Here is a 25,630-nt window from a genome sequence, read left to right as displayed (position 1 = left end):
GACATTTAACTCTTGAGTGTGCCACTGTGCTGTGGGGGAGGGTGGTGTGGAACGCTAAGGCCCAGAGCCCCCCTCTCCCACTGCACCCCATCCCAGTCCACCTCAGGCAGGGCTCCCCATATTCCATGCTCTGCCCACCCACTCTCAGCCCAACCTTCCCCAAGACAGCCTTGTCCAAGGCTGTACTGGGCTCCCCATATCTGGGCAGGTGTGAGGATGCTCATAGCTTATCCTGTCCACAGTGGGGCGGGGGGCCACGCTGACCACCCCAGGGTGATGATGCTGCACTGCCCATGTGCCCTGTCCATTGCCCCTGAAGGCAGAGGGCACAAGGGGAATGCAAGACCCAGAAAAGGGAGGGCTTGGCCCAGGGAGACACAGTGATGAAATGCTGCTCGAATGAGGGAACTCACTATTTCAGTAATAACACTTCCAGGCAATGTACTAAGTCCTTTGTACAAATCGAAGAGTCTTTGACTTATCTCCATTTTCCAGAGGAGGAAACCAAGGCCCAGGAGTTTAAGTGACTTGCCTAAGCTCATGTAGCTTGAAACTGGAGCAGCTGGGATTCAAACCCAGCTCTATCTGTAGCTTTCCAACCTCCTCTCTCAATCATGACACTTTTGCCTCAATTGTCCTGTCCTTGGCGAGTGCCCTGGGGTGCTCCCTATAGCTCTGCGCCTCCCACCCATATCTCAGTTGAGAAGAGGAATGACAGTCCTGGTGCCCACCAAGGGTTAATGGTGGTAGGGGCTAAGTAATTCCAGATGGGCCTCAGGACGGCTGGGCTGGCCGGAAACCGGAGGCCGCCAGCTTCTCAGGGGAGCCACCGCCAGCTGCCCCTCCCCTCTGTGCTGCATCTCTGGCCCCCAGCTGTACCCCTGCCGTAGGGCCCACCAACCTCCTCTCCCTTACTAGAGTCCTGCTCTAAGGGAAATTGCAGACAGACCATCCCAAGGGCCTTGTAGCATAGTGAGTCCACACCTGCTATGCACAGATAGGGAAACTGAGGCTCAGGAAGGGCAAGGGACCTATTCAAGGTCTCCCAATAAGTCTGTGGCTGGGTCTTCTGACTCCCAGACTAGCTTCTTTGGGGATTAGGGGTTGGTGTGTCTCCTGGCTTCCTCCAGGCTGGCCAGGCTGCAGAGGGTCAGCCAAGGCTTCACAGGTGAATGGCCCAGGCAGATGCTAGGAGGGGAGTCGTAAATTTCTGACGGAGTCTTTGGGCACAAGAAATCCCTGTGCAAGCCTGACCTTGTGGCCTGTAGGATCTTTTCACATTCCCCTACGACCTTGCTGCCACAAATACCTGGCCAGGGCCCCTCTCTTGGGGTACTCTTTTGGTCCCCAACCCGTGGCAGGGAGCCAGTCTGAGAACACTTCTCCTTCCATATGGTCCAGCCCAGATGCTCTGCTGGGCAATCCCGACTGGGACTAGACCAAGAAATGATTGCAAGATTGTTGACTGTGGTGGGCATGGAATCCCAGCTCAGGCAAATCCCCTGCTCTGTGAACAGGGGCCTGGGGGAAGCTGAGGAGGAAAGACTTAGCGGTGCAGAGGGGAGAGTGGAAGGAGGGCAGAGCCGGCCTCTACCTGTGTCACCTGGGACACCTTTCTTCACCCTCTGGAATTCAGTTACCCCGTGTGTACAGTAGTGGGAGCAGGGGTGGTGAGCCCACTCTATATGCCCTTCTAAAATAATGCCCTTTGGCATCTGAGGGTTAGGAGTCTGTAACTGGAGATGTCTTCTGATCTGAGAGGCTGAGCATGGAAGAAGAGATCCAGCCGGGGGAACTGGAGGAGTCTTGGCAGACCCTGGTGGGAAAGAAGAGCCAGAGAATGGAAACGGAACAAAACAGATCCTCAAAAGTATCTTGTTGAGTGACTGAATGAAAGAGCCACAGGGGGAACCTAGGAAGAAAGCAGGGCAGGGGGTTCATCTACACTGGAATGGGGGTCTTGGGTGGGGGTCAGATGACTTATGTCTCTTCCATCATGTGACTGATGAGACCTAGTTCTGCCCCAGCTCTGTCATTGCTGTGTAAGCTTGGGAAGCTTATTTTGCTCTTCTGGGCCTCAGTGTCCCCATCTATAAAATGGGGTAAATAATCCTCTCCTTACACCCCAGGGGCTTTGAGACGCGAAAAGGAATGTATCTGTCAATACCCAGAGATATCCGATCTGTGCTGGATGACCTTGACCAAATCACGTTCCCTCTCTGTGCCAATTCACTCCTGGGCCTTGGTTTGTCCTTCTGAAAAATGGCTGATCATCTTGGAGGATCTTTCCGTCTCCTCCACATCACCTCTTCTCAGCAGTGCTCTCTGATTCTCTCAGGCCTCCATTAAGGGTCCCTCTAAATGCACTGCCAGCCTCCCGTCTGCCCACCGGACACCTGCTTGCCCAGTGAATATCTCGCTCACTAGCCTGGGTGCTTCTGAGGTCAGTACCATGTCTTGCTCTGTTCCCGGCACTCAGTACAGTGTTAGAACATAGTAAGCACTCAGTATGCTTGCTCAATGAATGAAGGTTGACTGAATCAACCACAGAGATGATCAGTCTCCTTTACAGATGGGGAAACTGAGGCACTGAGATATGACTCTCCCTGGGTGCCATGGCAAGGGGAGGCAGCCACCCGAGATGAGCATCGGGCAAGTGGGGTCCAGGCCACTCTTTGACAAAAGTGACTCAGCGGCTGGCGGCTGGCGTGGGCTCTGGAATTTTTAAGCATCCCCTCACATCCTGAGAGAACGGGCGACGGGAGGGAGTAAGCAGAGGGAAAAGAAGAAAAACAAGAAACTTGGGGGAAAAGAAAGAGAGAGGGGGAAAAAAACCCTGAAATTGAAAACAGACGCACGCGTCCACCCTCCCTGCCCCACCGCCCCCCTTCTCCCAGCCGGGCCAATCAGAAGCCGCCCTGCAGCCTTTCCCCCAAAGTGGCGGGGGAAGGCGGGGTGGGGCATGGAAGCCCACAGTGGTGTGAGCTCCTGAGGCTGCCAGCAGCCAGCAGTGACTGCCCGCCCTATCTGGGACCCAGGATCGCTCTGTGAGCAACTTGGAGCCAGAGAGGAGATCAACAACGAGGAGGAGAGAGCCGGCCCCTCAGCCCAGCTGCCCAGCAGCAGCCTGCGCTCGCCCTGCCCAACGCAGACAGCCAGACCCAGGGCGGCCCCTCTGGCGGCTCTGCTCCTCCCGAAGGATGCTTGGGGAGTGAGGCGAAGCTGGGCCGCTCCTCTTCCCTGCAGCAGTCCCCTCCCTCCATCCCTCCGTTCTCCTGAGCCTTCAGGAGCCTGCAACGGTCCTGCCTGGCCTTCTACCCAGCTGTTACCCACTCTGGGACCAGCAGTCTTTCTGATAACAGAAACTCCAAACTTGATAACAGGCAGAGGGCAGTAAGGAGGACTTCCTGGAGGGGGTGACTGTCCAGAGCCTGGAACTCTGCCCACACCAGAAGCCATCAGCAGCAAGGTAAGCACTGGAAAAAGTGGGAACCCCAGCCCCATGCCCTGTCCCTTTGCCCTAGCCTGCATCTCTTTGAGTAGGCAAAAAAAAAAAAAAAAAAAAAAAGGAAGACATTTTTAATAAAACCAGATGAGAGGAGGCTGGGAGACTGGGTGATGTCAGGGTTGGAGGAGCCAGTTTTCTCCTTTCCCCTGCTCTGGGGTGAGTGGCCTCCACCTCATCATCCCTGCTGCCCCTGCCTTCATCAAAAACCCTCAGGGGTTTCTGGGCGCTGAGTGGGGGCCTCCAAATCACAGCACAGTCAATGGGGAGTGGGGAGAGCTGGGAGGAGCAGGAGAGGGGAATTGGGAGAAGGGTACACAGAAAGCGGGGACTGGGGACCTCAGGACCATAGCCGCTGTTCCTCGGCCCAAGCCTTGTTTCTAAGAATCAGTCTGGCTTTAGGCCAGTCAGCCACCAGGCAACCTTTGGGGATTCAAATGGATTTGCAAATTTTCTAGATTCCTAAGATATCCTTCTAAACCCCCAGCAGCTAGAAAAGTTTGAGGGCTAGGAAAGTTCAAGGGCGATGGGGGGCCATGGCAACCCCTTAGCGGTCATGCTGCTGGGGCTGGGGACTGGGACCTGATTGTCAGATCTGGGGGGGCTCCTCTGTGAAGAAGGGATCAGCCAGTGGGCCATTTCCTTTGGTCCCAGGCAGCTGCTCAGGCCTCCTCGTTGTCCTCCCTCCTTCTGGACTCTACTCCTTCCCCATGCCATTCTAAAGCATAAATCCGATCACACCACTTCCCTGCCCAGGATCTGCCTATGGCTCCCCAGTGCCTGGAGAAACTCCCAGCTCCTAACAGAGGCTGCCACTGCTTGACACTTACTGCACGCCGCGACTGTGCTGAGTGCTTTATGAAACTGATCTCATGTAATGCTCACCAGCAACCCCAGAGGCAGTGACTGTTTTTACCTCCGTTTTATACATGAGGAATCTGAGGCTCAGGCAGTCACATAACTGTAACCACACAGCTAGTAAGTGGCACAACCTGGAGAGGCTGTAATCTCCTTGTGCCCCATTACTCCAGACTTGGGCCTTTTGTTCCCGCCAGTCAGATCCCAGAATTCCCAGAAGGAATGCACACCATCCTGCTTGTGGGCATTTGCCCTCCCTCTTCCCCCTTCCTGGAATGCCCTTCCTCATCACTTTTCTTTCAGGGATATTCCATACTCCACCTCTTCCAGGCAGCCTTCCCAGGTTCTTCCTGTCTTCCAAGTGCTAGCCATGCACTTTGTGCTGAATCCATGTTACTTGGCCCTCCCCTGTTGGTGATCTGTTTATGTTCTGTTTGTTCATCAGAGATTGTTCAGGCCCCAGCAGCAGACCTGAGGCTGCACTTTCTGCTGGGGAAAGGTTTAAGGTTTCCGCATCCTGTGCTCTGCCCCCAGTGCCCAGCCCTGGATAGGCAGTGGGACTGAGAAAGTGTCCTGGTGAAAGGAAGGGGGAGCTCACTGAAGACCTTCTGCTCCCAAGTGTGAGACTAGAACTCAGGCCTCCAGCCTTCTCACAGGTGCCCTTCCAGGACATCGTGTGGCTCCTCCAGGCGGCATTTCTCCATTGCAAGCAGGGAGGAGTATGTCTGCTTCCCTCTGTGACCTCCTGATAGCACAGAGGCTTCTAGTGACAAGTTCTGAAGTCACACAGTCCTCCCCTGTCTCCAAGCGGGAGACCCAAAAGCCATAGCCTTCAGGGACATACAGTCCCTGAACACCTACCTCATGCAGGCATAGAGCCTGGTACCTCACACACCTTGGAGTCCTCATGGCAAGTTTTTGAAATCAGTGTTACTACCTCCTTTTTGTAGATGAGGAAGCTGAGGTCTGGAGAGGCTAAGTGACTTTCCCAGGGCCATACGGTGAGTCGAGGTGGTGTTTAGGCTGAAGTCTGCCTGACTCTAAAGGCTTACCTCGTGCTCTCCGGGAAGCTCCTAGTCAGAGGGAAGAATCTCCGACCTCCTGCAGAGCCTGCTCCTGGCTTCAGCACCTTCTCCAGCAGAAAGTGCAGCCTCAGGTCTGACTGCTCCAAGGTCTGCCCAGGCCCTGGCTTAGTCCTGAGAGAGGAAGGAGACCATCTGGTCAGCACCCTCCTCCCAGACAGCAGTTATCAGCAGCCCCCCTCCTCTGTGGGAAGAAGAGCTGGGACTTATAATTGCCCGCAGATGTGGGACAGGCAGCGGAAAGCACCGTGGATCCAGAGTCAGGAGACCCAGTGCTTGCCCTGGCTTGATACAAATCCACCGTGTGGCTAACCTCAGACCCCCCACATCCCAACTCTGGGCGCCTTCCACAGCTGGAAGGCAGCGAGTGCTGTGGGTAAACAGCACCAGGCTTGGGCATCAGATGACTATGCACTGACCCCGAGCCAGTTTCTGGCTGACTGTGTGACCCTGGGGCAACACCTTGCCTCTCTGGGCCTCAATCTCCTTGTCCGTGAGCAGCAGGACTGTGTGTGGGCTCCCTGAGACAACAGCATTGGCAAGGTGCTTACCACAGTTCCTGCACTTCACAGCTGGACCTCTGGCCACCGACTGGGAGAGTCACTGTTCTCCCAGCCTCCTGCATTGGAACACTTGGTTATGAAATTAGTCCACAATCTACAAAAGGCTCTGCCTATGGAAGGGACCTGGACACCATGTACGTTCCAAAGATCTGTGTCCATCCTCCAGGCACGGGCCACAGTCTGACTCTGAGACCAGCCGCCTCCTAGGCTAAAGGAGGGTGCTCTGGGCATTTGCTCAGAACAGGCTGCTGCTCAGTGCAGTGGGGAGGGAGAAAGGGATGAAAAGCTCTTCTGAAATGCCCACCCATTTCTTGCATATGATTCAGAACCCAGTGGGCAGTGGGTCCTTGGAATGGGAATCTTTTTTCAGTGCCCCCTGTCTTCTGACCCACAGTGTTAGGAAGGAAGGGAAGGGGTGTTGGGCCCCTTCCCAGGGTCAGGGTTTGTGGCACCTCAGCTAGGAAGCAGTGCGAGCAGGATTATATAACAGGAACCAACCTGTTCTTAGTACTTTCTGTGTCTACTTCAATTGTGCTTTACATCGTTACCTCAGAGTTGCTGCTGTATTCCTCAGCTCTTGGAACATGCAGGGCATTCAGGATGTTCTTAATAAATACTGGATTAATTTAACCATCAAGGCTGGGCACGGTGGCTCACACTTGTAATCCTAGCACTTTGGGAGACCGAGGCGGGTGGATCACCTGAAGTCAAGAGTTTGAGACAAGCCTGGCCAATATGGTGAAACCCCATCTCTACTAAAAATACAAAAATTAGCTGGATGTGATGCATGCACCTGTAATCCCAGCTACTTGGGAAGCTGAGGCACTAGAATCGCTTGAACCCAGGAGGCGGAGATTGCAGTGAGCCTGAGCGACAGGGCAAGACTCTGTCTCAAAAAAAAAAAAAAAAAAAAATTTAACCTTCACAGCAACCGCAGAATTAGATCTATAAACTCTTCCTACTTTTTTTTTTTTTTTTTTTTTAGATGGAGTTTTACTGTGTTGCCCAGGCTGGAGTGCAATGGTGTGATCTTGGTTCACCGCAACCTCCGCCTCCCAGGCTCAAGTGATTCTCCTGCCTCAGCCTCCCAAGCAGTTGGGATTATAGGTGCCTGCCACTATGCCTGGCTAATTATTGTATTTTTAGTAGAGATAGGGTTTCACTATGTTGGCCAGGCTGGTCTCGAACTACCTGACCTCAGGTGATCCGCCCACCTCAGCCTCCCAAAGTGCTGGGATTAGACGTGAGCCACCGCGCCCGGCTAAACTCTCCCCATTTTACAGGTGAGAAAGTGCGCAGAGTCAGTTGCCTAAAGTCCCACAGCTCAGAAGTGGCAGAGCTGGGATTTGCACCTGGGTGTTTCTGACTCCAGATCCCCTTGATGAGAGGCTGGATGGGGCCTGGGATGCCCCTGGGGATCCAGTGTAAACCCTGAGAATGTGCCTCAGCTCTGGGGGCCCTCAGCATTCCAGAGGTAGTCATCAGACTTTAGAACCCTATGGGACTGCGCACAAGGCGTTCCCTCCTGGGGCCTCAGTTTTCCCATCAGTCAAACAAGGAGGTTGACCCAGATGATGGTAAAGCTTTCTTCCAGCCCTACAACAATTTCAGGATTCCAAGCCACGCCAGCCCAGATTGGCAGCTGCACAAGCCTTGCTGTGTACTCAGGGATCATGCATATTTAACTTCACAATGAAAGGGTTTTTTTCTTACCCTTTCTCTACACATTACAGAAGGAGGTCAGGATCGATGATCACTAATGGAAAACTTTAACCTGCAATAACAAGGAGGAACTTTCTGACGATTAGTGTGGCCCCTTAACGTGCTCAGTTTCTTGGGGAGCTCAGAGGGCTCCCACAGAGCCCACATGCCCATTTTCCTGGGATACTGAGCAGGGAGGGTCGGAGAGGTGGGCCCACTAGGGGCTGTGTGTGGATGCTGTAACCCTTAGGTCTCTTCCAGTGCTGAGTTTTCGAACCTCATATGCTCTAACTTCAAGAGGAAGCAAGACTTGGGCCCAGATGAGTGATGGGATCCAGAGGGGAGGGGAGGAATGGACGCAGGGACCTACCTCTGGTGGGAGTGGGTGTGAAATTCGCATACTTGTTGCTTCCAGTGTAGAAGCCCACCTCACATCCCTCCTGAGCCCTCAGGCACAGATTCTCAGGATAAAGACTTCCTGAATCTCCAAGCCCTGGCCCCAGAGCCCGCCCTGCGCCCGACGCCCACATCCACCAGATGCTTCCTGGGGCAGCCCACCCCCAGCCTGGTGCAGGAGACTGAAAATCAAGGGGTATTGCTTTAACCGAATGAAAATCCTCTCCTCTCCTCAGTTCACATCAGGGCTATTTGATGTTTCAGGTGCCCAGAACCTTTTATCTGCCAGAGGTACCAGCTTCTCCGCCCTGTGATGGAGAGGGCTGTCCCTTGGGAGGGTCAGGGGGTCTGAAAGTTCCGGAATGTCAGAGATGAAAAGGACTTTTGAGGGTCACCTGTTTCAACTGCTTTATTGTATGGATGGGAACTAAGGTCCAGAGAGGGGAGGGGTTGCACATAAGGTCCGTGCAGATCATTGGTGATGACGCTGAGCCTGGGACCTGGGCTTGCCTTTGCTCCACCACAGGTACTGGGTCTTTCCCATCTCTCTGAAGGCCTGGAGAGACCCAGCTCCACCTCTGTGGTTCAGGGCTCAGCCTCCAGGTCTCTCTGGACAGAGTACGGGCTGAAAAGGAGCAAAGCCATCCCAACAAGAGATGGGAATCTTCCTGGGTGGTTTGCTGGACCCCCGAGCCTTTGGCCACATGACTTCTTCATTCTAATCATAGTTTCCTCTTATAATAAAGTGGGGAGAAGCCAAGGGAGAAGCTTAGTGACCCCCAGAGGTCCATCCAGCTCTGCCCTTAGCCCCTGAGAGTTCCTGCCGTGCTTCTTATGGCTGTTTTACCACATCCTCTTTGCTGCTGCTGTTACCTTCCCTTCTGAGAAGTGGAAACCCAAGGGCAGTGACACCACCAGCTTCTCCACTTCTGAGGCTGAGCCTCACTGGGTATAGGGTGGGGTGGGGTTTCCAATTAGCCCTAGAGGGGCAAGGCTCAGCTTTCTAAACATGTCACAGAAGCCCTGGCCCCTCCTGACCCAGAGCATTGAAGGTGCAGGTGTGACCTGGTGGACTGTGGGTGGCTCCCATCTCACCTGTATTTGTGTCCTTATCAGTTTCCAACCCGGGGCCTATCTGCTGAATGGATAGTGAAATGGTCACTAGACAAATAAATGCATGTAGAGATGCATAAATGGATTGGTGGGTGGGTGGATGGATGGATGGATGGATGGATGGATAAATGGATGGAGACAGACAGATGGCCTCCTCTTTAGTCCAGGGCACAGAGATGACTTCATGAGCACTCATCCTCCTGAGGGCCCCATGCTTAGAAGGGCCTGTGTTTGGTTTAATGCTCTGCAGTCATCATCTTGAAATTGTTAATAATTTTTAACAAAGAGCCCTGCATTTCCATTTCGTGCTTGCCCCACAAATTATGTAGCTGGTCCTGCCAGGGAGTTCAGGCTGGGTTTGGGAGGGACGGCTTCATCCCCAAAAGCAGCCTTGCTGCCTCCACTGTCCCCATCCTAATCCACAGCCTCCCACTAAATGACAGCCTGCTGGTGTCATCCTCCTGCATGGAGGCCCCCTCCCCACAGTGCCTGGAGTTACAGCATTGCCCTGCCCAGCCAGCAGCTACTACCTGCCATCACTATCAATGCCTTGAAAAGTTGGTGCGTCCAGAGCAAATCCTCACACAGCACCACAGACCTTTCCTGAAGTCTCCCTGCCTCCTTCCCTGGCCATCACTTACCTGTTTGCTGAAGAGCCCCAGTTTCTAGCCCAACAGATCTCTCGCTGCCATTTCTCCCAGATGCCTTGCCATCTCTCACAGAGCCCTGGCAGTACCTTTCCCTGGCATCATCTGCCAAAAAACTCAAGAAACCCTGGAGGCCTAGCTCAAGGCCACCTCCCTCAGGAAGCCATACTCCATCTCCCCACTGGAGTAATCATATACTCGTATTAGTTACCATTTACTGGGCACCTATGATGTGCCAAGTGCTGTGCGTCATCATCTCTGCACTCCCCCAGCAATGGCAAAGGAGGTCTCCCATGCCATTTCCCAGGAAATTGAGACTCAGACAAGTTAAACTCAGAGAGGTCACCCAGTTACGAGGTGGTAGAACTGGGACTTGGACCCAGGAGTAAGTGGCTTCCAGCTGGAACCACTGCTCCCAGCCTGGCAGGGCTCCCATGCCATTTCCCTGCCCTGGATGGCATCAGGCTCAGCCTGTTGACTTCAGAGTGCCGTATGTCTGTTCTGCCCTCACCAGCTCATCCCCATCACCTCCCTGGAAGGAAAGTCACCACTGCCTGCCCATGCCAGTTCCCTAGCCTAGTGAATTCTGTGTTATTAGGAGGCAGCCAAGGGCCCAGGACTGAAGAGCTGACCCTGCAGAGCCATTTAATCTCTCATACTGTGTATGCATTTGTTGAGCACCTACTGTAGGCCTAATCCCATATTAGGAACTTGGAGAGAGTCCAGACTGTTTGTTGTTAGGTAAGTATCCTGATTTGTGGGAAGTCATATTAAAGGACTAAGACAAAGGTTCAGGAAAGAAGTAATTGACAGACAGTGGAGTGAAGGTTATTAGATGGGTCTCGCCCTAGGTTGGCCACCAAATCCCTGGGTGTGCTAGGATGAGACACTCCTCACTGAGCCTCAGTACACTGAAGAGGACTGTTGCTACTGATAGTACCAATAATCATAGCAGCTACCTCTTCCTGAGGAGGCTTTTTTGGGAGAGGCCTTCCTGCACCATCTCATTTATTACATGCATACCTTTGCTGAGAAGCCTAGTCCCGTGGAGTCTTGGCTGTGCGCGCAAGGCCGAGTGAGTGAGTGACTTCTCCCTTGAGTGAATGAATAATGATAATGTGGCCACCAACTTTGCAGAGGGCTGTGTGCCAGACCCTGTTCTAAGCATTTTGCTTGTGTTAACTCCTTCAATAGCCCTGGCAACCCAGTTATGAGCTGCGATCCACAGATGAGAAAACTGAGGCACAGAGGGGAGGTTAAGTGAATGACCGAAGACAGCGGTGGGAGGATGGATGCTGAGACAGTGAGCGGGTCAGTGAAACATGGGGGTTCTCTGCCCTCCTGCTCTGCTGCCCAGGAGGGCTCTGAGGGGAATCTCAATGTTCGGTAATTGGCACGGAGAAGTGAAGAGTTGACTCATTAGCTAGCTACCCCTCCCCTATTTGCAGGATCTGGGCCTGTGGGGGAAGGCTGTGCGCTGGTGGGTCAGTGTGAATGGCCCAAGGCCTGCCTGTCCCCTGCCCACTTGGCTCAGAGAACCCATTCTGTTTGCGGCCCCCACCCCAGCCCATGGCTGCTCCGGGCTGGCAGCAGCCCGGGGAACAGAAGGTTTGCTTGTCTGCGCCTGCCGCACCCCCCTCCTCAGTCTCAGCCTGGGACCCCTCTCAGGGGCTCCTTTGGCTGCCAGGGCCTGGCACTCTCTGTTGCCATGGCACCGGCCGGAGATGAGGCTCTGGGGGGTGGGGGTGGGGAGGGCAGCCGCAGGATGGTGGAGGCCTGGAACTCTGCAGCTACAGAGGCCCTGGCCCTCTGCAAACAGTGGAAGGGGATGCTGGGGCCCCCACAGGGGCGGGCCTGGACCCTGAGCACAGCAGGCCTGGGGCAGAGCCGGCCACACACCTGGGCTGATTGCCCGGATGCTCTGTCCCGCAGGAGCACTGCCCCTGCCAGAACCTGGCTTTCCTAAGCAAAGACCCCTCTCCTAGCCTTGTGTGCTGACCCTCGACATCTGCAGTGAAGTTGTGGAGTTCTATCCCTAGTCCTGAGTTCTATCTCTAGCTTGACTTTTAAATTATTGGTAACCCAGGGCAGGCTCCCTGCATACACTACTCCTCAGTCAGAGCAGAGGTGGACCCAGATCCCTGAGGACCTTCTCATCCCTGAGATCCTGGATTCCGTATGGACCCCATTAGAGGGAGAACGTTTCTCTGTGGACTGATGGACAGAACTGTTTCTGATCAGGAGACAGGCAGTCTGGCATGACGGGCAATAATTCAGGTTTTAGCAGTTGTGGTGACACGCACCTATAGTCCCAGCTACTCAGGAGGCTGAGGCAGGAGGATCGCTTGAGCCCAGGAGTTTGAGGCTGTAGTGAGCTGTGAGCTATGATCTGTGATCATGCCACCACGCTACTGTACTCCAGCCTGGGCAACAGAGCAAGACCCTGTCTCTAAAAAAGAAGAATATAGGCTTTGGAGCCAGGCTGGCCTGAGTTTGCATTCCAGTTCCTTTGCATCTTACTTGTTGTGTGATCTTGGGAAAGTTACCAAAAGTCTCTGAGACTCAGTATCCTCCTCTATAAAATGGGAATAATGAGTGTGCCCCCCTCACAGGGTGGTCGTGGGGATGAAGCAAAATCTCTACATCATCTCATTTAGCAGAGTGCCTGGCTCTAAATTAGTAGGGGCTTTTGTTTGTTTCCAGATTGGGGACGGGGATGAGAACAATAACTAGGAAGATGTCCTGTGTTTGGAGAGTGGGTGGTTGGTGGATAGAAGCAGGACCAATAAGCAGAGAATACAGTGAGATAAACTGTACTCAGTGTAATTAACAATTCTCAATAGTCTGGCCTCTGAAGATTCCAAGCTGGCTAAGAATGAAATGGGCCACAGGTGACGTGGTGAGATCCCTGTCATGGGAGGTGTGCAACTGCAGAGAAGGTGGGGGAGATGTGAATGGGGTAATATACTAAGATTGTAGGACTCTGTGAAAAATGGTGTGACTGTTTCCCACTCAAACTGTCAGCTTCAGCTTTAGCCAGCTCAAAAGAGAGTATGAAAGAATGAAAGGAGAAGTCAGGACAAAGAAGGCGAAAGGATGAGGCTGACGACTTTATTTTTTATTTTATTTCTTGAGACAGAGTTTCACTCTTGTTGCCCAGGCTGGAGTGCAGTGGCGCAATCTCGGGTTCAAACAATTCTCCTGCCTCAGCCTCCCGAGTAGCTGGGATTACAGGCGCACGCCACCATGCCCAGCTAATTTACTTTTTTTTTTTTTTTTTTTTTAATTTGAGCTTGTTCTGTGCCAGGTACCAGGCTGTCCTTTTTGCGGGGCTCCTCATCTTTGCCTCCTGCCACAGACGGGCTGTCACATGGGCATTGGGGCTGTGTGTTCTAGAGCCTGTCTGCCCAGGATTAAACACTGGAGCCACCACTGGCAAGCTGTTGGGCAAACAATGTAACCACTCTGTGCCTCAGTTTCCACATCTGTAAAATGAGGAAGCAGTACCGATATCATGGGATTGTTCTGAGGACTCGGTGAGATCACTCACATAAGGAGCTTAGCACAGATAGTGGGTGATAAGTACAGTGGGCCCTTGAACAACGAGGGGGCTAGGGACAACCGCCAACCGCAAAGTCGAAAATTCATGTGTAGCTTTTGACTCCCCAGAAACTTCACTGCTAATAGCCAGCCTACTGTGGGCCTTACTGATAACATAAAGTCAATTAACACATATTTTGTCTGTTATGTATATTATATGCTGTGTTCTTATAGTAAAGTAAGCTAGAGAAAAGAAAATCACAAGGAAGAGAAAATACATTCAGTATTCATTGAGTGGAAGTAGATCACTGAAAAAGTGTTCACCCTCGTCTGCACGTTACGTAGGCTGAGGAGGAGGAGGAGGAAGCGGAAGGGTTGGCCTTGCTCGCAGGGGTGGCAGAGGCAGAAGAGGTGGAGGAGGTGAAAGGGTGGGAAGGGTGTGAATGTTTCACATGTGTGAAAGTGGACCTGCACAGTTCAAACCTGTGTAGTTCATGGGTCAACTGTACGAAGTCAGAGGTAGCTATTATTATTATTGTTATTTTTAAGGCTGCTAGAGGCCCAGATGGGGCCGGGGTGGGTGGGAGGACTCTGGGCCAGGAATCCATAGGGCCCTGGGGGTCGCCCTCAAGGCGCCGCAGGAGGCAGGAAGTGCTTGCTCTACAGCCGGTGGGCAGGGGTGTGCAGCAGGCCTCCCTCCCTCACTGACCTCCTTCTTAGGCTGCTTCCCAGCCTTCCTGGGGACGAAGGGCCCCTCCCTTGGGCCCCAGCAGCCGTGAGGCACACACTGAGTGCTTTCCCACGCATCGTTCCAAGTAGCCAGCCAGCATGGCTGCCCCTACCCCCAAGCACACCCACTCTGACGGGTGAGGGGGTGTTTGCTGCAGGGGAGCGGGGCTCGGGCTGGGGGATCAGCCCGTTCTTTATCAGCCTGGCTCCGTTCCAGACAGATGTTTCATCTTATTTTGGACTTCCAGAAAATAGGTCATTTCTTTCCATTGTGTTCCCTGGGGAGGCCTCATGGGGAGAGGAGCACGAGTGAGTGACGAGTGTGAGGGCCTGGCTTGGGCCCTGGGGAGCTGTGGGGGCAGCCGCCTTCCTCCCTCAGTTGTGAGGGAGCTGTCAGGGCCAGGGCCGGAACGTTCTCAAAGGCTGGGTGGAGAAGCCAGTCTTTGCCTGAGGGGGATGGAGAGCAGAGGAGGGCTGGGAAGGTCACATAGGTGTTTCAGAAAGGTCCCTCTGGCTGGTGTGTGAGAACAGGTGGAGGGGACAGATTGGAGGTAAGGAGCTTAGCAGTGGGACAGCCAGAGGCAGCTGAGCCTGTGCTGGAGGGGTGGGTGCAGGGGGCTCAGCAGGCTTCCAGGGAACCAGCACTGTTCTGCCATCCAGTTGGGACTTCCAGAACAGCGGGAGCCCACACCAGGCCCCATCTTAGTCGATTTCTGCTGCTTTGTTCAGGGGACTTTGTATGTACCTGGAAACATAAAGAGGCCCCTGGGCCTGGAAGCAGCATGGCACAGAGAGTGGCTCCAAGACCGTGTGGCCTGTGCCAGGCTGTTCTCTCTCTGTAGCCCTCAGAGTGATCCCGAGGCTGGTGGTGAGGTTCATGGTGCAGGGGTGGAGCACTGAGCCTTCTCCAACTGGAAGTGGAGCGAGCATAGGATTGAATAGGGGCGGTGGGAACCTCTGCCACTTCCCCAGTTTCTCCCCTCCACCTGTAACTGTCTCCTCACCCTGTGATCCTGCTGTCTTACCTGGCTCCCAGGATGGGGCTCCCTGATGACATGACCTGATCACACCCACATCTCAGCCTGCTTGGGGACAGCCACATGGGCCAGACTCACCGTCAGGCCCAGGCTATGCTGCTATCCCTTTCTTACACTCTAGCTGCTGGCGGGAGGACTCCATCCCTGGCTCCAGATGCCTCTTGCCCCCACAGACTCCCAGGCCTGGAACTGGCAGCCTTCTCTGAGCTGAGTCATGACATGGGTCCCTCCCCAGCACCCCCACCCCGAGCCCAGCATTCCAACTCAGCACAGCTGCCTTCCCAGAGTGGAGCCCTGAGGGCCACAGCATGTCAGCCCTGAAAGTGCTCCCAAGACAATCTTGCCCACCGTTTTGCACAGATAAGGAAACTGAGGCTCAGAGAGGGTCAGGACTGTACAGTAGTCGCACTTAGCTGCAGTTTCACTTTCTGAAGTTTCAGTTACCCCAGATCAACTGTGGTCCAAAAACATTAAATGGAAAATTCCAGAAATAAACAACTTAAAAGCTTTAAATTTTGTGCTGTTCCGAGTAGTGTGATGAAATCCTGCACTGTGCTGTCTGTCCCGCCCAGGAGTGAATCATCCCTTTGTCCATATACACTACCCTCCTGTTAGTCATCAACAAAGTCCACTCCTGACATCCAGCCATCAACACCATCATGGCTCAGTGGTCCAGGATCACTTGGAGCAGATGACCTGATCCTTCTGATAATGTCTGGAGGTCAGTAGTAGCCTAACGCTCGTTCACAATGTCTACGCCATCACCTCACTTCATCTCATCATGTAGGCACCGTGTCATTCCACATCTTCACAAGAAGAAGAGTGATAGAGTACAGTAAGATATTTTAAGAAAGAGACCACAGTCACATGACTTTTATTAGAGTATATGGTCATCATCGTTCTATTTTATTATTAGTTATTGTTGTTCATCCCTTATTGTGCCTTATTTATAAATAAAATTTTATAATAGGTATGTATTTGTAGGGGGAAGAACATAGTATGTATAGGGTTTGATTTTATCCAAAGTTTCAGGCATCTACTGGGGCCTAGGAATGTATTCCCTGCAGATAGGGGGGACCACTATCCTATAAGTGGGTGTCACAACTGGGACTAGAGCCAGGTCTTCTTACTTCCCACTCCAACCCCCCTCCAAAGTCTGTCCCAGGCCTGTAAAGTGCCCCGGTACAGAGGACAGAAGACTGGACTGGGTCAGGAGCCTGGAGTCTTCGGCTCACTTCTCCCAACAACTTAGCAAATTACCTCCACTGAGTCTCAGTCGCCAATCCCTGCCTGGCTGGGCCCGTGCAGAGAAAGTGACTTTAAACAAAGGTCAATGTGTGGCAGGACAGAGGTGTGCTGTGGAAAGGGCAGGGGCAGCTGTAGCCTGAACCTTGGGGCCTTGAGCCATCAGCCTCACATCTTAGCAGGGGCTGGAGGCGGGGAGCTGTGCAGGCAGGTGAGCTTCAGCCCCACGGACCACCCAAGCCCATCTTGTCTAGGCCAAAACAATGGGCCCTCTTGCTTTCCTTCCCTAAGCCTCAGTTTCCCCACAAGCACAATCGAGCACAGGAAGGCAGTTAGATCAGATAGATGATCCCTGAGGGCTCTGGCGTGCTGACATTCCAAGACTCTGACCCCATAACCCCATGGCCAGGCCTCCTCCTCCCTCAGGCATTTGGTTTATTCAGAGCATCCCAGGCCTGAGACTGCCTGCCCCCAGCACCCCCGTCTCCCTGCAGCATGGCCCTCTCTCCCTCATCTCACTGCTATTTCTACCCGGCCTGTTCCCGGCCTCCAGACTGAGCATCCCACTGTCCCCTCAGTGCCCACAGATCCTCCCTATCCTAAACCTGCTCAGTCGCAGCTCTCACTCCTGCTCTTTGACCTTATTCTCATCTCAGAAAACGGCATCCTCCCCTCAGCACGTGCACGTGCACACACACACACACACACACACACACACTCCTGCCTCCCAGTATTCCAAGCCAGATACAGAGGTGCATACCTCCCTCTCCAGCCCCTCAATATTAAATCACCCAGTCCTGTCGATTCTCAGCTAAGTAACTCTCAAATCCATCTGTTTCTATCAGTCCCCACTGCCTTCTCTCCAGAGCCAACCAAACAGGCACGTTGGTCACAGAAGCGGTGGAGCTGGTGGCAGAGAGCACCGAGTCACACCATTTCACTTTAATCTCTGTTCTACCCCTTCTGACTCTGCATTCCTAGCCCAGTTATTAAATGCTCTCTGCCTCAGTTTCCCCACCTGTAAAATGGAAATGATCACTGTATCTACCTCATAGAGTTGACTGAGGATCAAGTGAACCAATACATGCCAAATGCTCAGAATGGTTCCTGGTGCAGTAACACGGGCTTTCTGGCTTGTCTGTTCATGCATATGGCTGCGTGTTCAGGTGAATTTGGGGTTCTATGTGCACACGTTCCATGCATGTTGTATGTGCTGCATACACATGTGAACTGTTGTACACGGGAGCATCTCCACGGGTGGTGGGCACAGTGGGAGCTGCACACATGTGTTTTGTGTGGGTGTACACATGTTTAGTGCCTGCATGAGGGCTTGGCACACACATGGTCTGTTGCCTACGTGTGTGTTGTGTTTCAGAGGAGCGTGTGAGGAAGCGCGTAGGCAGGCATCTGTGCATCTGTACTGTGTGTATGTGCTCACCATGTGCAGGCTCCCCCCATCAACCCCGCAGCAATGCAAGGCCCCCTCCCTGGCCTGCCTGTGTCGTGGGAGCCTCAGGACCCTGAGGGAGGGAAGCTGTTGCTGGCGGATGTGGCCAAGATGGGCTGGATTTATTTAGATTAAGGCGGTGGGAAAGGAGTGGAGAATTGTATGTGCTGGGAGGAGGGAAGTCTGGGGCTCTGAGAATGACTCCCCAAGCAAGCTTACTCTCCTGGACTTGGGGCACCCACTCCTCTCCCCTGGACTTGGGGTCCTTACTCAGCTCCTTTGGACTTGGGGCCCCCACTCTGCTCCCTTTTGACTTGGGGTTCCCAGTCTGATCCCCTGGACTTGGGGTCCTTATTCCACTCCCCTAGACTTGGGGCCCCCCACTCCTCTCCCCTGTACTTGGGGTTCCACTCTGTGCCCCTGGATTGGGGTCCTCACTCTGCTCCCCTGGGCTTAGGATCCTCACTCTGCTCCCCTAAGGGGGGTCCTTCTGAGTCGTGTGAGGAGCTGGCAGGACCTCCACTTTGGGCCTCTGAGCCTACAACCTAGCCAGAATAGGAGGAATCAGGAGGGGTTCCTGGCACACAGCACTCTCTTCATGGGCAAAAGGGGGACCCTTAGGGGTCCCCTCCCTCTCTCTGCTCTAGAGGCCTCCCTGGGCAGGAGAGTACAGCAGATGGGGGGAGTGCCTGCTCTCTGACTGTGACATCCAGGTTGTCCTAGGTGGCCCTTCCCTGCAGTACAGTCCTCCTAAAGAAAGGAAGTTGTCACAGGCAAACCCACTACCACCAAGTCAGCTGCCTGGGCCTCCCTGGGATTGGCTGGAACCAGAGCAGCCTCTGGGAAGCACAAAGAGGCCTAATGCATTGGGTGGACAATGGGGGGTGTCAGGGAGTCATCCAAGATGGCCTGGGAGGTCATGTCTGGGTGCCCTAAGCCCTACTCTGCCCTCCCTGGCCCTCTAGCCTCTTTTCCCTACCACTCTTTCCCGGCCACCTCCTGGGGTTCCACATCACCAGCGGAAAGTCCCCTGAAACACTGCTGTCTAACTCTTTTTATTTTTATTTATTTATTTTTTTGAGACAGAGTCTCACTCTGTCACCAGGCTGGAGTGCAGTGGCATGATCTCAGCTCACTGCAACCTCCACCTCCCAGGTTCAAGTGATTCTCCTGCCTCGGCCTCCCGAGTAGCTGGGACTACAGGCACGCGCCACCATGCCCAGCTAATTTTTGTATTTTTAGTAGAGACGGGGTTTCACCAAGTTGGCTAGGATGGTCTCGATCTTTCGACCTTGCGATCCGCCCGCCTCAGCCTCCCAAAGTGCTGGGATTACAGGCGTGAGCCACCGCGCCCAGCCTGTTGTCTAACTCTTAATTGAGAGGGAAACAACTTGTCAAAGCCCACACAGCAAGTCTGTGGCTGAATAGTCACGGAAATTCCATCCGTGGAGCGAGAGGGCTGGTGGATTCTCACGTGACTCTAGCCTCAGGAACGTAACCCCTCCTGCTTACTAGCCCCCACCGCCTCAAAACACCCCAGTACGATTCATGGTGACTAGAATCTTCTCTTTGGCCAGTCAAAAAGGCAGAGCTTCACCATGGGGACCGCTCTTTGAAATGACACCTGCCAACCTCTCTGTATGGATGGGGAAGCAGAGTCCAGAGAGGCTGGAGACTCGCTCAGTCTCATAGTGGGTCCCAGGGCGCTTAGGAGGGGAGCTGATTGCTCTATTCACAGTGAAGCCAGTCCGAGATCCCTGGTGTGCCTACACCCTCCCTACAGCATCCACACTGCCTGCCTGTCCCCTCCCCACAGCTTGAATCTGCCTTTTTGCTGTGCGACTGGGGCATGCTTCTGTCCTTCTCTGGGCCTCTGCTGCCCATTCAAAAAGCATCCCCCCTAGCTCAGAGTCTCTAAGCTACCCCCAGCCCCAGGCCCAGCAGGAGGGATTCTGAAGGGGAGAGGATAGAGTACCACATGGGAGCAGGGTCGGGGGCTGCATGCCATGAAGGCCCAGCCCACATGGCCAGCCCAGACTTCCAGAGCCAGGCCAGCCCCGCTGCAGTGACCTCCCTTCTCCTGGCCAGCCGGCCAAATTCCTCCTTTAGAATAATAAACAGTGTGGCCAGCCAGGGAGACTGGGAGAGGAGGGGCAGGGAGGCTGAAGTGACCCCCTCCCCCAGCCTCGGCTGCTAATGATTTTCTTTGGCTGAGATCTCTAGCAGGAAGGGGGCAGCCAGAGGGGCACCGATGGAGGGGCAGATGGGCCTCTGTGGGGGCTGCTGGCTCCACCTTGGCGCTGCTCCCTCCTGACCAAGGAGGCCTAGCATCCAGCTGGAGGGGCTGGGGCAGAGGGATGGTGGGGAGCAGAGGCTGGAGGGGGCGTCAGAAGGGCTGGGCTTCGAGTCAGGAGCAGATCAGAGAGGGGAGAGGAAGAAATGAGGAGACCTTCAGGCAGGCAGTCCGAAAGGGAGCGGGGAGGAGAAGAGCTGATTTGCTCAGACTGTTTCATGGGGTGTTGGGCAGAGCTAAGGTTGGGGGTCCATAGGCTGGGGGAGCCTTGCCTCTGTCCCACCCCTGACATGTGAATGCCGCCCTGGTAGGTACGGCACTCACCATCATCTACTTCCAGAGCTGGGGACTTAGGCCACAGGGAGAGTGATGGTACAAGAGGTGGCGTGCTGGGGCCTGAACCCGGTCCGCAGCCCTAAACTGAAAACTAAAAGGGATGAGTTGGGGAGGCGGGGGCAAGCTGGGCATGGCCTTCAGAGGCAGGATAGGCCGGGCAGCCCCACGGCCAGAGGAGGCTCCTTGTTGCCTCGTCACGTCATCACCTCCCAAAGCTCATGCTCTGCGACCCCCCATCCTCTGGCCTCCTTCCTGCCAATGCTACAGGCAGACTTTGGCATACCTGGCTCCTGGTGGTCTCTTGGGACCCGAGGTGTGTCTTCCAAGATAGAGGAGAGCAAGGGCTGCCCCCATTCAGTCTGTCTCTGTCTTTGTCTCTTAGTGCCTCTGTCTTAGTGTTTCTCTTAGTGCTTCTGTCTCTTAGTGCCTCTGGTGCTGTCTCTCTGGACACCTCTTCTCTGTCTCTGTGCCTTTGTCACTTTCTGCTTCTGTCATTTCAGGTCTTTCTCTGTCTCCCTCTCAGACAGGCTCTGCTGTGGAATCTTGGGCAAATTTCTCACCTTCTCAGAGCCTCAGTTTCTCCATCTGCACCCTGAGAGTAGAGGTGGGGAGCCTGGCTTCACTGGTCTCCAAGGACCTATGAGGCCTGGCTGCTCGAGGGTACCTCTCCTGGGCCCAGCCCCTAGCCACTCTCCCCTGGGCCTCCCTATATGCTCTGAGCTGAGTAAAGGGGTCCAGGCCCACCTCCCACATTCCACAGCCCCGGCTCCCCCGCTTCCCTTCCCACAGCCCACAGCCTCCTCCGTTTCCTGTTGTGCTTGTGGAGCTGCGGGAGTTCTCCGGGTTCTGGCCTCCCCCCTCCTCCTCCCAAGCCTTTCATCACACTTTCCCAAATATTTGTCCTGGCAGATAAGAGCCTGGTATTGGAACTGTCACCCGGAGGACAGGCTGTCAGAGCTGGCAGGCCGCTGGACACCATCCAGCCCAACTTCCCCTCCCTCACTGTACAGAGGGGGAAACTAAGGCCCAGAGAGAGGCTGGGGATGCAGCCGGGGCCACATGAGAGTCACAACCAGAGCCAAAGCAAGGGCCAGGCCCCCTAAGGCTGAATCTGGGGTGGAGAGGAGAGGGTCTGTGGTCTTGAGTGCCCTTTCAGGCTTGGAACGTGGTGGCTTTTGACTTCAGCCCCTCGGACATGAAGGCTGGGTGGCCCAAGCTGGGGCTCATTCTGCAGGAGCCAGGTGGTGAGATAGCTCCTGGCGCTGCCTCCATCTGCCCTGGGCCAGGTGTTAAACTCCTCTTTAACTCTGCAGGACACCATGCGGCTTCCGGGTGCGATGCCAGCTCTGGCCCTCAAAGGTAGGTAGATGGGAGATAAGGTAGGGGAGCTGGGGGGGCTGCGGAGTGGAACCCTGGAGCTGGCAGGGGTGACGTGTGCTGGTGGCAGGGCGTGAAGCACCAGGCACACTGCCCTGCTCTTCGGCTTTAGTTTCCGGGATTTCCAGTGGGCTCTGTGGAGGCCTCCAGCTGCCAGCCCTTCAGTTCAGAAAGCGTCAGTGGCCCCTGCTTGTCCAGAACCATCAACTCACATCCTTTGATTGGTCCTCCAGACCCCATCCTACCTTCTGGCACACACCCCTGGCCTCCTGGCCTCGGTCTGGTAGATCCGCGGCACCCAGCTTGGACCCCTCATTAGCTGGGAGCTTCCAAGTCCCTGCTGGGCTTCTCAGCACACCCCACCCCTCAGTCCTGTCCATTAACATGTCTTCGGCTCTGCAGGGGCTGAGTGGCTGACCCAGAAATTAATGACCAGCCAGCAGCCTGCCCGGCAGCTGGCTGTCAGATGGACTGGCTGCCTGACTGCCCACCTCCCCTCCTGATCTTTATCACCAGGGGGCATGGAGGGTGTGGCCTGCAAAATCCTTGTTCAGGGGATGTCATGGTGGGAAACCAATCACTTGACACACGCATACCCCCAAACCCAGGCCCCTCCAGCCCAGAGGGGCCTCAGCATCTTTCCTGCCCCCACTCTGAGCTACCTGAGCCCCTCCCTCCCATCCCTCTCCCACCCAGAGGCACCTCTGGGCCTTGGGCAGAACCTGGGCAGTCGGGGGAGGGGGCGGGGAGCTGTAGGGAAGAGGCTCAGAAAGTGACCTGGGAAGCAATGCAGGAACTAGAGGCCAGGGAATTGCTTCCCGAGGATTTCCTGGCCCCTTCCGGTGCCTACTGCCTACACACAGCACTGCTGAAGGATTTAGAGGCTGGGGTCTAAAGGGACTGACATAGGCAGTCTGGAGGAATCCCTGGGGCCCTGAAGCTGGGTGAGTGATCCTCAGAGCCGTGGCTGGAGAGCCCCAGTCTGTCAGATAAAGGAGCTGTGCTCCTCAAGGACTTGAGGGCTGTGCATATGTGGCCTCCTCACAGGCTCAGCCCTGCGAGAGGTGCTGAGGCCCCTGTGCCCTGATGTCTGATACCTCCTCTCCCAAAGGCCAGCTGCTGTTGCTGCCCCTGCTGTTACTGCTGGAACCGCAGGTCTCTCAGGGCCTGGTCATCACACCCCCGGGGCCAGAGCTTATCCTCAATGTCTCCAGCACCTTTGTTCTGACCTGCTCGGGTTCAGCTCCCGTGGTGTGGGAGCGGATGTCCCAGGAGCTCCCACAGGAAATGGCCAAGGTCCAGGACAATACCTTCTCCAGTGTGCTGACACTGACCAACCTCACTGGGCTAGACACGGGAGAATACTTTTGCACCTACAATGACTCCCGTGGACTGGAGCCTGATGAGCGGAAACGGCTCTATATCTTTGTGCCAGGTAAGGGTCCCCAGGCTGTGTGCCCACTCCTTACCCCTTTTTCAACTGGAGGCACCAGGGGAAGTCCAGAGAGTGCTTTAGTTTGTTGTGAAATGCCGCCATCCTAGAAAAGCAGACAATCATGGAACCAGCCTGGCTCAGTCCGGCAGTGTATTCGCCCCCACTCCTTGGTCTGGATGATCTGCCTGCTCCCTGACAGTCACCCCATTCCTGCCTCCCAAGAACTCTATATTCTCAGCTGCTTCCAATCTGCTCCCTCTTGACCCCACATCCCGTCTTCCCCATTCTCCAAGCTCCAGATATCAGCTGCATTTCAACTTGTGACTTGCCTTCTTTCTTACCCTGGCGCTGTCAATATCAAACATTAGAGCTGGAAGGGACCAGCTCTAACATTTGATTTATGCTCCTCTGGGAGTATCCCTATTCTGTAACGGGGCGACAGAGGGCCAGAGACAGCAAATGACTTGCCACACAGCAATTCAAGGGATGGCCAGAAACCCGGTTTCCCTGACTCATTCATGGCTCCACTCCTGGCAGATCCCACCGTGGGCTTCCTCCCTAATGACGCCGAGGAACTATTCATCTTTCTTACGGAAATAACTGAGATCACCATTCCATGCCGAGTAACAGACCCACAACTGGTGGTGACACTGCACGAGAAGAAAGGGGACATTGCACTGCCTGTCCCCTACGATCACCAGCGTGGCTTTTCTGGTATCTTTGAGGACAGAAGCTACATCTGCAAAACCACCATTGGGGACAGGGAGGTGGATTCTGACGCCTACTATGTCTACAGACTCCAGGGTGAGCCCCCTTTCTGGCCTGATGCTCAGCCCAGGCAAGTATAACCCTCCACAGAGCAATAGCCCTTTACAGTTTACAAAGTGTGAGACTCCACTTCCCAGTGGATTCTCACCACAGCCTTGGAAGGGAGATAGTGTTTTCCCCATGTTACAGATGAGGAAACTCACGCGCAGAGAGAGGATGGAGTTTGTCCTCTGTCGCAGAATTCGATAGCGGCAGAGCTGGCCTGTGTAACATGGTTGGTGAGGGCACGAGCTTCTGAGCCAGCTGGGTCGAAATCCCAGCTTTGCTATTTCCCGTCTGAGTAAGTTTACACAAAGCACGTAATCTCTCTGAGCCTGCTTCCCCTCTTGTAACGTGGGTATAATAATGACTGCCTACCTCATAGGATCATTGTGAAGATTAAATACAATAAAAGATGGAGAGTACCTGGCACATGGTATGTGCTCAATACATTTCTCCTGTACGTAGATCTCCAGAGTGTACTTTGATTTCCAGTCTGTTATCCCTTCTAGAATGTCAGCTCCATAAGAACAGAGATTTTGTCCATTTTGTTCACTACTGTTGCCCCAGTGTCCAGAATAGTACTTGGCATGTAGTAGGTATTCAGTAAATATTTGTTGAATGAATGAATCTTCTACATCAGTCATCCTTTCCCTCTCTAGCCCCTACCCTATCCCCAAGCTGAAGTGGTGGCTGGTGGTGACTTCCCCAGCCCTAAGCCAATCTCTTTCCACCAGTGTCATCCATCAACGTCTCCGTGAATGCAGTGCAGACGGTGGTCCGCCAGGGTGAGAACATTACCCTCATGTGCATTGTGATCGGGAATGAGGTGGTCAACTTCGAGTGGATGTACCCCCGCAAAGAAGTAATGTGGGGCCAGGCAGGGGTTGGAGGGGGGGCCAGGCAGGGGTGAATATCTGAACTGCAAACTGATTTCCCCCGGCCCCTCCTGATTTGGGGGGCCTGCCCAACCTGTCGCTGCAGAGTGGGCGGCTGGTGGAGCCGGTGACCGACTTCCTCTTGGATATGCCTTACCACATCCGCTCCATCCTGCACATCCCCAGTGCCGAGTTAGAAGACTCGGGGACCTACACCTGCAATGTGACAGAGAGTGTGAATGACCATCAGGATGAAAAGGCCATCAACATCACTGTGGTTGGTGCGTGCCTTGGGCTCAGCCCAACCCCCAGTCTGAGCTGGACCCACCGCCTGTCACAGCCCCGGGATATAGTCAGCCACACTCCAGTGCAGCCCTAGCTAGCCTCTGTGCCAACCAAAACCCCAATACCAAGACAAACCCAAACCAAAGTGCAGTGTCAACCCCAAATCCAACCCTATCTCAACCTAGACTTTCTGACTAGCCAGAGCCCCAGCCCCAACCTGACTTCCAAGCCCAACTGCCATCCCAGGTCCAGGAAGCCCCATCCCCAAATTCAACCTTACCACTAGTTCAACTTTATCACTAGTCCCAGAATCAGCCACATTACTGACCCAGAACAGAGAACTGTTAGTACAACTC

At 54.3% G+C, this 25,630-nt stretch overlaps 1 protein-coding gene across 3 annotated transcripts in view; it reads left to right on the top strand.

Moving 5' to 3' along the window:
• Positions 1-2,974: 2,974 nt before the first annotated feature.
• Positions 2,975-25,630, top strand: part of PDGFRB (platelet derived growth factor receptor beta) — a 42,130-nt gene continuing 19,474 nt past the window's right edge. For all 3 annotated transcript variants that reach the window (XM_005558242.4, XM_065546965.2, XM_073994582.1), the window contains exons 1-6: positions 2,975-3,469; positions 21,806-21,851; positions 22,981-23,304; positions 23,842-24,108; positions 24,849-24,976; positions 25,096-25,270. In XM_005558242.4, the coding sequence (XP_005558299.3) occupies positions 21,812-21,851; positions 22,981-23,304; positions 23,842-24,108; positions 24,849-24,976; positions 25,096-25,270 (934 nt within the window). In that variant the 5' untranslated portion in view covers positions 2,975-3,469; positions 21,806-21,811. The remainder of the gene's footprint in view (positions 3,470-21,805; positions 21,852-22,980; positions 23,305-23,841; positions 24,109-24,848; positions 24,977-25,095; positions 25,271-25,630) is intronic.

Source organism: Macaca fascicularis, chromosome 6 (genome assembly GCF_037993035.2).
Source record: "Macaca fascicularis isolate 582-1 chromosome 6, T2T-MFA8v1.1".
NCBI lineage: Eukaryota > Metazoa > Chordata > Mammalia > Primates > Cercopithecidae > Macaca > Macaca fascicularis.
The sequence above is the reverse complement of the archived record's forward strand: the minus strand, read 5'-3'. Positions and strand labels throughout refer to the sequence as shown.